This window comes from Palaemon carinicauda, chromosome 8 (assembly GCF_036898095.1).
Source record: "Palaemon carinicauda isolate YSFRI2023 chromosome 8, ASM3689809v2, whole genome shotgun sequence".
NCBI classification, from domain to species: domain Eukaryota; kingdom Metazoa; phylum Arthropoda; class Malacostraca; order Decapoda; family Palaemonidae; genus Palaemon; species Palaemon carinicauda.
The window spans coordinates 141910833-141923332 of record NC_090732.1 but is presented as its reverse complement, the minus strand read 5'-3'; the positions used below and the strand labels follow the sequence as shown (position 1 = coordinate 141923332).

The following is a 12500-nucleotide window of genomic DNA, read 5'->3' as shown; positions in this document are numbered from 1 at the left end:
TAGCGTTTACTCGTCTTTTCTCTAGTATTTCAACACTTCAATGGATCAAGAATTTTATGCTGATTTGAAAAGAGAGCATGCTTTAAAAAAAGGTTAAGAACCACTAATCGCTATGAATGTTCATGAAATGAAACAAGACATCGGTTCCTTACTACTGTTACGATTTAGTAAAAGTAACAGTGAAGTTTTCAGTGAAGTAACAAACCATCCTATACCAAACTGCGATTTGATAGAAAAAAAATGAAACCACGTGACCAGGAACCGCCTAAAAATCAACCAATATCACACGTGGTTTAGGTATGCTTGTGTTTTTAGGTAGTTACTGAACATCTTTGGAACTTGGGATTTTCCCCCAAAAGAAATGCAAATCCAACGCAAGCTTGCAAAGTAGTTATCGGTTTTGTGTGATCCTTGGGTACATCCAAATAACATAAAAAAAGTGTGTACTTACCTAACTAATGAATTCAGGTAGGAGAGAGAGAGAGAGAGAGAGAGAGAGAGAGAGAGAGAGAGAGAGAGAGAGAGAGAGAGAGAGCAGCTGCTACGATAATGCAAACGAAGGCTATATCATTCTGACGTATATTAATTGGGATAGTCAGTTCCCACAGTATTTAAGGATGTTCTATAGAGAAATGTATTAAGGAATTGAAATATATCAGTGTGATTATACCTTTCGATCACTAATATCGAAAACGATTGCATTTCTTATAGGAATAAGAGATAAGACCTCTTTATCTCTCTAATGTATACATATATATATATATATATATATATATATATATATATATATATATATATATATATATATATATATCTATACACATTTTTCAAATAAGCCATATATATTAATACATTAAAGTCTGGATTCTCTTAAAGACCTCGGGATCAGAGCCCCAGTCGAAATCACTCAAACACTTTAGTATCAGACCGGCCGGGATTTGAACCCTGGTCCAGGATACCTGCATGCCAGTGACCATGCCACTCAGCCATGCAGGACCGGCCGGGATTTGAACCCTGGTCCAGGATACCTGTATGCCAGTGACCATGCCACTCAGCAACCCTGGTCCAGGATACCTGTATGCCAGTGACCATGCCACTCAGCAACCCTGGTCCAGGATACCTGTATGCCAGTGACCATGCCACTCAGCCATGGTCTTTCTGCGTGGCTGAGTGGCATGGTCACTGGCATACAGGTATCCTGGACCAGGGTTCAAATCCCGGCCGGTCTGATACTGTAGTCTTTGAGTGATTTCGCCTGGGGCTCTGATCCCGAGGTCGTTAAGAGAATCCAGACTTTAATGTATTGATATATATGGCTTATTTGAAAAATGAAAAACATGTTTAAAAGTGAAAACATTTATCATATATATATATATATATATATATATATATATATATATATATATATATATATATATATATATATATATATCATTAATCATCGCATTTCTTTGAGTTCTATTGGTAATTTCTCTACCCCTCACATTCCAACCCTCAAACGATGTCTTGGTTGTTTAAACATCGGCCACCTTTCAGGGCAAGAAGAGCATGATCTCTCCAGGTCAGGTCTGGCGAGGTGACACCGGTTTTGTTGCTGGATGTACAAAAACCCGAATTCAACAGATATATGTACAGAAGAATTGTCATTGACTTTTATCTTTCTTTGTGACCAAGTGGTATGGTCAATGTCGTACAAGTATCCTTGACCAGGGTTCGAAACTCGGCTGGTCAGATACTATGGTTTTTGAGGGATTTTGCCTGGGGCTCTGATCCCGAGGTCGTTAAGAGAATCCACATTTTAATGTATTAATATGTATGGTTTATTTGAAATATGAAAAACACGTTTAAATGTGCAAAGTTTATCACACACACACACACACACACACACACACACACACACATATATATATATATATATATATATATATATAATATATATATTCCTGTCACGCTGAGGGGCATTGTCAAACGTAAGAGTACTCGGTCTATCCCCGTCCCTCTGGTAGGGGAGAGGGAGTAGTCATATCCTGGTGAGGGGGTGTACCCTAATAGGTACATTCGGAAACCACAATCTCCCACAAATTGCTGAAACTGTTGTGCACTAGTAAGGAAAGAAGGAGGGGTGGCATCGGTTAATTCTGTGCGTGCGTGTATATATATCTAAATATTTAGCCTTAATTCTTGACGAGTCGCGTAAACTAGCATAGAATCGTGAAGGGAAACTCATGGCTAATGGCTTGGTTTTATAAACCCCAGAATCTTTTCATTCGCCTAAATCAGGGGTCCCCATAGTGGTCGGTATATCCCCCTGTTGTCGGTTGAACTATGGAAGGGCAGATAAATATAGGGTGTCATATGGGTTGATTGAACGTTTGTGATAAAATCTGAGATTCCTATAAAATAGAAATATATAAGATTATAATGTAAAATTTAATCTGCTAAATTTTGAGCAGTGTATGGATGACTCACTGTATAATCTTCAATCCTGAATATTGGTGCTATTTCGAAAGTAAAGACAGTGTTATCTAATACATATCTGAAGCTCAGTCCTCTTATTATTGTTGTTGTTATCCTTGAAGGATGGATAACAAATTATGAAAAATAAATTAATAGAATCAAATTTAAATGTGAAGAGAAGGGCGAACGAATTTCTACCCTTAAGTACAGAGTAACTTAATATCATCAAGAATTTTTTTTTTTATTTTACTTGTATATTCATCTAATCATATACAGTTGGACACAAGAATTCATCCCACACCTTGATCTGAGGAAGTGCAACAAGCCACACACTCACTGCACGGCGATTTCCCGAGTGTAGCCCCGCCCACCACCTCTGCCATATCTCCCTACAATAGCTTTTTGGTTACTTTCCGCGCTGTAACGGTGTGACTAGGTGCACTTTTTCGGAGCGAGGCGCGCCGGTAATTCTTGTGTCTAACTGTACATGCGTGGAGGTCAGTGAGAAAACAAGGACAATTTGAAGGTGTCGATGGGAAAAAAGTTAGGGGACCTTGGGCGTAAATTGTTCCCTTCCAACTCAGTATTATTCTTTGGGATTGTTTGTACCATCTAACATTATTATTATTATATCGTCATCATTATTATTTTTATTATTATTAATATTATTATTATTTTCATTTATTATAATTACTAATACTATTAACGATATGATTTATCCTCTCTTTGTGTTTGAGTTAGTTCCCTCTTGGGTGCTGATTACCTTTTGGTTACAGTATTGGTTAGTGTTTTGGAACGATGTTGCTTTTGTTCCAAATTGCGACCTACAGTAGGCGATCAACCATTATGTACTAAAGCCTTTGTACCTTTTATCATTACTATTGCATATGTACCTTTCTCGTCGTGAATGATGGTTAAATTCAGAATGTCGTTGTTTTTAGTATATCAAATACACTACAGTATTTACAGTACCTGTCGAATGCAGGTAAAATATATGTCACGGGGAAAGTGGATATTTGTCTCCTTGTACTATTCCTGTTTTATACAAACCTTTTATGCATTTGTATATGTCTGCCTTCTTCCTCTTATTCATGAAAGAAGAAAAGACATGAGATTAGACGATGCCGTGCAGTAGACCAAGACATAGCACCGCCATTATATAGTAATTATCTCTAATTACTATATATAAGGCGTTTGATAATATCTATTAGGCTCCCGGAATTGAATAGAAAAATAGAGGAAAATTGGTTTCTCTCTCTAAAGAATTTCTTTGATTTTAAGGAGAGATTTTACCAGTGATAGTATTGTTGATTAAGGTTAGGATAAGGATAAAAGCGTATTTAGTGTTCATTTTATGTTTTGGTGATCCACTTTTGGTCTTTATCTTATCTGTAGATTTTAGGAATATTACTCACAATTTTTAAAGACTTTGCATTCATATTTGTACTCATGGCAAGACAAAAGGACCTGGCTGGGTTATGTAAATTCATATGACCTAAATGATGTATTCTATAGGTCAAGATAAGGAGAAATTCGTAGCTTCATAACAGTCATACTATTACCTAAATCCATTTATATTTATAAAATACATGTAAGGGTCCAATTGAGAATATAAGGTAAGATATCGATAAACTAGGGTTTTTAGTTCGTAAATTCCATAAGTTATAAATTCTAGTGTTGAAGAAAATTTTTATGATAATGACGACAACAACCACCTTGGTATAGTTGATTTATTTATATATTTAATCATTTTCCCTTTATTGCCATAGCTTCAGTTTCATGGGATTCAGCAGTGTCGCGGTTTACCTTCTTTGCCCGAGGGACATTCAAGTACACTTCCCATCCTTAGTTCTGTTAATTATCTGTTACACATATATGAACTACCAAGGTTACATAACATTTTATGATATAAAGTAATCTGCTTTTAGGACGTTTACTGGACAAATATTTAATTGGTAAAGTAAGCCATAACTTTCATTAATTTGATTTATGCGCGACATTATGACTTACAATCAAGTGAAAGTTAGTTACAAGATACTAATATACAATAGGCTCAAATGTATGCTGTAGAAACCGTTCGCAGTGTAGAATTCATCTGTTCTCGGGATGAAATGATGATTGAGTATTGTACAGCATAGATATGTATGTATAAATATACAATATACACACGAATACATAAGCATGCATGAACGCAAGCACACATGCAAATTGTGAAGCTTGCACGCTCCCGCAGAGATTTGGTATGTGATCTGCATTGATTTCAGACTCAATTCCGTTTGGAGCGGCGTCTTTCCTTTTGACAAATTGAGGTCTCGGTGCTCCTGCATTTTCTCTGCAATGAAACAGTTTCTGAACTCCTTTCCATGCTGTTTTTCTTCTTTCTCTGATGCAGCTCAAGCTTCCAAGGTTACAAAGGGTTGATACAGAGCTTTCAAAATTGACTTCATTTGTGCAACGCAGCCTAGAATGTGAAGCTTACTCGCTCCTTCAGAAGTTTCATATTTGAAGACTACGTTGATCCCTGAATCCAGTTCATCTGGAACCGCATCACTCTCCACAACAGCTTGAAGTATCTTGGCTCCACCATTCTCTCCTTGGTGAAGCATCCTCTGCGCTTCCTACCAGGTTTTCCATGCCTTGTCACTTCTAAATACGTACTTGGGCATGTCACTGTCACTGCTAGTGACAGTACAGAGAGGAGGAGGACGACGTCCATAGAATTGAAACGTGAAATGATTAAGAAATATGAAGAAGGTTCATGTGTGAAGTGCATGGCTAAAATGTTCAACTTCCATGATCTGCACACTGTTAAAGCAGAAAGATTGTTGCAAGGATATAACACCAGCCAAAGGTGTTAGGATAATTTCAAAGCCCTGAACATCTGTTATAAAAGAAAATTAAGAAATAAAATACGAATATATAAAGAGATAAGAAAAAATAATTATGAAGTAGCAGTGAAGTTTAGGGTTATGTACATAATGTTAAGTAGTGATAGCATAAAACAAGCTTTCAATCTTCCTCCGTCAATTTCCTCTACCTACTCCCGGTGCCATAGTCTTCAGTAGCTCAAGTAGTCTTATCTCCAACATAAATGCACTGTATAGAATCATTTTATATCTTTACATACTCCTATTATATAACAAGAAACATAAAAATATGGGGTGTCATTTTGAGAGTTGGAATGGATTTAAATATTTTTAATGAGAAAATTGATTTGGCATACGACCAAATTGAGATACGAGCTCCACCCCGGAATGAATTAAACTTGTAAGCCAAGGTACCACTGTGTGTATATATATATATATATATATATATATATATATATATATATATATATATATATATATATATATATATATATGAATATAATAATAATAATAATAATAATAAACCAAAAGCTGAACATTTAATTGATCTTATTCACTAATTAATTGACAATCGGCAGTGGTTGCTTTTCAATAGCATTTTTAGTAAGCTTAGAAGTACCGTGCATGGTGTTTGAAAGCGGAAAAATCTTTGCTATTGTACTTTTTGCTTGTGACATCGTTGTTTGCTTTTCTTGTATAAAGAATACATAACCCATTTGTAGTTATTTACTTACTCAAAATAAGTTTGCAGTAACATGTTCTATATATATATATATATATATATATATATATATATATATATATATATATATATACATATATATATATATATATATGTATATATATATATATATATATATATATATATATATATATATATATATATATATATATATATATACACACGCACACACACATCATCACCATCTCCTCCTACGCCTACGCAAAGGGCCTCAGATTTCGCCAGTTGTCTTTATCTTGATCTTTTAAATCACTACTTCTCCATTCATCATCAACTACTTCACGCTTCATTGCGCTCATTCATGTAGGTCCGGGTCTTCCAACTCTTCTAATGCTTTGTTGAGCCCGGTTGAAAGTTTGGTGAACTAATCTCTTTTAGGGAGTGCGAAGAGCATGCCCAAACCATCTCCATCTACATTCACTACCATCATCCACATATGGCACTTGAGTAATCTCTCTTTTAGTTTAATTTCTAATCCTGTCCTTCCATTCAATCCCAATATTCTTCTGAGGGCTTTGTTCTCAAACCTACAAAATCTGTTGGATATTTCATTGTCATACCACGACTCATGTCCATACAGTAACACCGACCTCACTAAACTGATATAAAGTCTGATTTTTTTATTTAATTTCATGCAATTTGATTTCCAACTTTTACTCAATCTAGCCATTGCCTGGTTTGATTTTTTCAATCTTTCATTAAACTCCAATTCTTAAGACCCTGTATTAGAAATCATAGTTCTTGAATATTTAAATGATTTTACCTTATTAATCCATTCTCCTTCCAATGACATAGTCATCTTCTATTGCATATTGCGTTCTCATTATCTGTGTCTTTCTTCTATTTATCTTGAGCTCAACCTCATGTGATATTTCATGCATTCTGGTAAGTAAGCTTTGCAAGTCCTGTGGCGTTCTGCTAATAAGGATAGCCTCATCAGCATATTCTAGATCCGCCAATTTCCTGTTACCAATCCAGCCCAATCCTTCTCTGCCATCCCCAACTGTTCTATGCATTACAAAATACATGAGGAGAATGATCTATTTAGGCAACAACACTTTCCCTTGGAGTATTCCACTGTTCACTGGAAATTCATTTGATAGGACTCCATTAACATTTAATTTGCACTTGCTCTGATTATGAACTGACTTGATCAAATTTACATATTGAAGAAGAATTCCATAATAACATAGGAATCTCCACAAAATTGGCCGGGCTACACTATCAAAGGCTTTTTCATAGTCCACAAATGCTATCAAAAGTGGATTTCTATATTCTACACATTGCTGTAATACACACACACACACACACACACACACACAGACACGCACACACACACACACACATATATATATATATATATATATATATATATATATATATGTGTGTGTGTATATATATATATATATATATATATATATATATATATATATATATATATATATACACATACAGTATATATATATATACATACAGTATATATATATATATATATATATATATATATATATATATATATATACAGTATATATATATATATATATATATATATATATATATATATATGTATATATCTATATATATGTATATATCTATATACAGTATATATATATATATATATATATATATATGTATATATATATATATATATATATATATATATATATATATATATATATATATATATATATATATATATATTAATGTACTAAATTATTCTGAATATTTGACGCTACAGTATTTGGTATCATTTTCTGCTTTACTTTCTGTTTGTTCCAAAACTTCCCATATCTCCTGTGTTCTTATGCATAATGGATCAAATTTTTCCTTTCTATTCTTGTAGGAAGTCTAAATAGGACTCTAGTCAATAGCCGGAGACACCCAACTTGGTCGGGTTTCATGACTTAAAATTCACTGAGCCAGTAACCCGCTATTAATTATGAATCCTATTTCAACAGAGGACTGTCACAGAAATTTCCTGTCACCTTTCGAGTTTGCATCATGGGAATGAGCCTGTGCCACTCGCAATCGTACAGCATTAGCTTCAGTATCTTGTTCAAGTGTCATGTTGTCTCACTGCCAAACACCAGAGGCAATTTATCCCTTTAGTACAAAGCTGTGAAACAATTATACTATGTTGATCCTCATATGCTTAGGAATGGCTGTACTACTATTTACTGTGCAGTACTTTGAGATGGTGTGCAGTAGTCTTGATATTTTTTTCATGCAAAAGTTAATGAAAGGATTTATTCATTTTTTATAATGAACCTCTTCATTAATTTTATCCTTTTTTTGTAGGAGGGGGGGGTATTTTGTTCCTCTGTAAACCTGGTTAGTAAGTTGGTCTTTTGTACTTTTTCCAAGTGAACTAGTATTTATAGTATGCTGAATAATTATTATAATGATAGTTATGATCATATGGATAATGAACATAAAGAAATGTATTTTATACGAACATAGTGTATAATTATCTTTAAAAGTTCTTCTGGTCTCTACATAAAAACCAAAATACCCTCTTATCAATAAATATTCATTGTTTAATATAAACAATCTTAGCTGTACAAAAATACCTTGATTATTGGGAAATTTTTAGTGTTAAGTATGGAAAACCACAGTTATACAAAAATATATGTTTATTGAAAAAATGGTTCAACGTTGTTAAATACAGAATACACAATCCTTTGGTACTGTACTATCTTTTCTTTGTATGGCGAGACATGGTCCAAAGTGACATAGAAAACAGACTTTCTATTTCCTCCAAAGGGACCCCTCTTGTCTCTGGTAGGATGAAGTAGAACAGAATGGTGCCAACACCTGCTAAACCCGTGTAGAGATAAAAGGTCCCTGCAATTAAAAAAGATATTCATGATCTTCGATGTGTTTTGAGTCTGGAGTGGCACAGATTCAAAGTTTTCAAATTGGACAAGTTTTGGTTCGGTGGACTGGTAAAATTTACAATATTGTTGTGTTTATTAGAAGGCCACTTCGTATGGATAATCAATCAATTATCATTGGAAAAAGCAGAATAATAAATGGTGACTATGACAATGAACAGCAAATGTATTATTAATTGTCAAGGTGAGTACTACCAATCACTATGAGAATATTCCAGCAACAATAAATTTTCTTATTTTATAAATAATTACTGAGGATAAAATCAACTAATCAACACTTGTGCAAATCACAAAAGTATTATGTCACTTAAATATTTGCTAAATTCCAAATAAATCCTCCACTGAGTTAGTAAAAATAATGCATATATAAAAAAGGGGAAAATTTTAAAGGGCATAGACATTTCCCCCCAGAAACATTCATGTTGGTAATACAGGATCAAGTTTCCCGAAGCGCAAAATTTATTGAATTGTGCCAAGTTAATAAGCAATATTATGTGAAAATTATTGATATTAAGATTATAATAATTATTGAAGTGATTAAAGTTAGTATTATGGTAAAAGTTTAAAAAATCTGAAGAAAAAGACTAACTTACCATGTTTGAGGATTACTTCAGTTAAAGTAAGGAAAGTGAAGGATACAATTAGATTTGAAGCCCAATTAACTGATGTGGTCAAACTTGTGCACGTGGAACGGGCCCAGCCTGGGTATATTTCACTGTTTATCGTCCAGGGCATCGGCCCCATTCCTATATATACATAATAGAAATTAATGTATTAATAAGTTATCTACTGTGTTTCATATGTATATTTTATAGGATGTAATAGAAGCTATGATATACTAGACAGAATTTTAAGGTTGAGAATATAATGATACTCCCTATTTAAAATATGTTCATTATAAGTTGTTTTGCACCATTACTTGAAAGTTATGAATTATTGATAAAACAATGGATGATTCACATAGAATTACCTGGTGAGAAGAACAAGAGGTAGAGAGCCAATCCTAAGATGGACAACCAGGCATACTCGTAAGGGCACCAGTCATAAGCGTAAGTGACAACATGGTCTTCCAGAAGAGTTGAATTTGAACAGAATCCATCCTGACTTTTCTGGGAAATACACACTTATTATGTTAATCCAATGTCTCACAAATACTGTAAGTATATATCATTTAGGTAAAAATTGATAACCAAATTTCTCAATGAATGGAAACTACAAGCAGCTACAACCTTGTTAACTGGAGTCTTAAAAAATTTGAGCAAACTTTTAAATAAGCCAATAGAATGACATCTAAAGTTATATTCATAGGAATAGTAATAATAGCAATAATGATATTAGTGATAACATTAATAACAGCTGGTATTTTACCTCATTGAATGAGGCCACATTGGTTTGGACACAAGAGGAATTCTGAACGTTGTCTATGTCCCCCATGAAACAGAAGCCACAGTCTGCCTTGCTTGTGCAGACTCCACATCTGCAAGAAAGTGTCTTGTCAGATGGTATCAATAATCTAGCCTTATTTATGATAAATTTTGAGTATATAATTTTATGTATTTCTATCTTTAATATAATAGAATACTTACGACAAGTAATTGCAGGTACCATTTACTGGAAGACTGGCTTCAGGACTATTATCAAATGCCATCTGGAAGCTCAGACCTAAAAGGAGCAGTGAAGCAGTTGTTCCTATTAGAGATCCCAAAGTAAGAGGTCTTCTGCCAACTTTCTCTACCAAGTATAGGCCTATAAATGTACCAAAGAAGTTGACTGAAGAAGTAGCTGCTGCTAGCCAAATAGCTGTTGACTGGTCGGTAACCCCTGCCATTGTGATGATGGAAGCACTGTAATACCTACAGAAGGAAAAAGATGGTGAGTTTTTATCACATTACTTATTATGTTATTTCTTTGGTTTTGACACCTCTCCAAATCAGTGTTTTCGGGACACCTCGGACACTTATTCTATCACCAAAGTAGAAATTAGGATTTTTTAGAATAAAACTTAGGATGGTGTTTGGTTCACAAGTACGCATAATAGCTATAACCATTTTCTGAAGGAAAAATAATTTTTGATGTTCGGAATGATCATTATAAGTACCATGTTCATAACTATTCTTTTTTTAAAATTAGTGTATAACAATTTTGTAAAGAAATTCAAAGACATTTAAAAGATCTTAATTAATTAACATGAAAGGAAACTCACTTTATCGCAAACATGCTCATTTATCCAGTTATTGGCTAAGAAACTTTTATCAATAGTCTTTAACAATGTTAAAAGCAAGCATATAAGTATACTATCAGTATATATCACACCCGACTCTTCAACGTGACTTATATTACTCCAGGAATGTACACTCATATCAGTTTAGTATTTACATAAATATTTAGGTATACACTCACATGACAGTATTAATTCCACTGATCTGTTGAAAGAACTGAAGGAGGGATCCAACCACAAGAGCTCTCCTTACAGGACCGGAACGCAGTACTTGGCCTATTCCTGCTTTCTGTCAAATTCTTATAAATATTATTTACTAATATTTGCTCGAAAATTTATGGATATATTTTTCACATATGGAATTCGTGCAAATATTTCAAATTTTTTTTTTTTCTGTTTTATAAATATGACTCGGCTATCCAAAGCAGCTTAGGTCAATTTAGGTCACAAGAACAGAATCCAAATACTAGGCAAAATTATCCATAAAACGTTTGAGAAACCAGGAACTGGAAATTTAGTCTATAATCCTTCCCATCTTTAGATTAATACGTATGCTCTCAAACATATATTGGGTGAATATTATATTGACATTGAAATCCTATAGCAATATTTCAAAAGTGTTTTTGCAATGGAGCCAAGCAGGAACAAAAGTATATTTCTTACTTGTTCTTCTGCTTCAGCAACTGCCCCTGATATGGCCTGCAATTCTCCATCAATGTCTGCCTCTGGAGAACGGATTTTCACAAGAATATCCCTGGCCTCTGACACCCTACATAAAGTGAATTTTTTAATAGTTTTTGTTATATAAATATTATTTAACGCCCAGAAATGTTGTGGTTAGACCATACCAGAGAGTTTCATTAAAATGAAATAAATCTTGACTTTTCTCACACGAGAAACTATCTATGTTACAAATTTCATTCTCTACCATGAAAAGCTAATATTTTTATTGAAACTAATAAGGTTAAACTTCCAGTACAATAATGAGTATATATTTGAAACTTGAAAATTATTAAAACTTTAACAAGGGTAAATTTTTAGGCTTCCTGCTTTCCCTTTATAAGTGTCATATTAGATTTCATTAAAAGATGACCCTGGACCGTTTCAATTGATGGGGATGAACAATAGGACCCCCTGTGCTTGCCACCTCGTTCCTTTGGACACCTACAAAGACAAATTGAAAAATTTACCCTGTTTGGTTTTATTTCCACTTGATTTGGCACATTTGTTGGCTGACCTGTGAGTGGTGATTTAATGTTATCCAAAGCTTCTGCATAACCTAGTTATCTCATGATCCTGTCTGGCCAGGAAGTTTAAATTGT

General features: G+C 33.8%; 2 protein-coding genes and 1 long non-coding RNA gene across 4 annotated transcripts in view; 1 reads left to right on the top strand and 2 right to left on the bottom strand.

The window, feature by feature from the left end:
* The window catches only part of LOC137644749 (uncharacterized), a 69989-nt gene extending 64926 nt beyond the window's left edge, over positions 1 to 5063 (bottom strand). Inside the window, exon 1 of the mRNA XM_068377645.1 lies at positions 4937 to 5063. Within this exon, the coding sequence (XP_068233746.1) occupies positions 4937 to 5063 (127 nt within the window). The remainder of the gene's footprint in view (positions 1 to 4936) is intronic.
* LOC137645996 (uncharacterized) overlaps positions 1 to 10692 on the top strand; it is a 137874-nt gene extending 127182 nt beyond the window's left edge. Inside the window, exon 3 of the long non-coding RNA XR_011045371.1 lies at positions 10562 to 10692. This is a non-coding gene — a long non-coding RNA (uncharacterized lncRNA). The remainder of the gene's footprint in view (positions 1 to 10561) is intronic.
* The window catches only part of LOC137645994 (proton myo-inositol cotransporter-like), a 21505-nt gene continuing 17701 nt past the window's right edge, over positions 8697 to 12500 (bottom strand). The window contains exons 7-13 of one of the 2 annotated variants that reach the window (XM_068379118.1): positions 11842 to 11947; positions 11361 to 11467; positions 10547 to 10813; positions 10329 to 10437; positions 9931 to 10069; positions 9554 to 9706; positions 8697 to 8910 (exon numbers count right to left, since the gene is read on the bottom strand). In XM_068379118.1, coding sequence (XP_068235219.1) covers positions 8759 to 8910; positions 9554 to 9706; positions 9931 to 10069; positions 10329 to 10437; positions 10547 to 10813; positions 11361 to 11467; positions 11842 to 11947 — 1033 coding nt within the window. In that variant the 3' untranslated portion in view covers positions 8697 to 8758. The remainder of the gene's footprint in view (positions 8911 to 9553; positions 9707 to 9930; positions 10070 to 10328; positions 10438 to 10546; positions 10814 to 11360; positions 11468 to 11841; positions 11948 to 12500) is intronic. The other variant, XM_068379119.1, reaches the window with a different exon arrangement.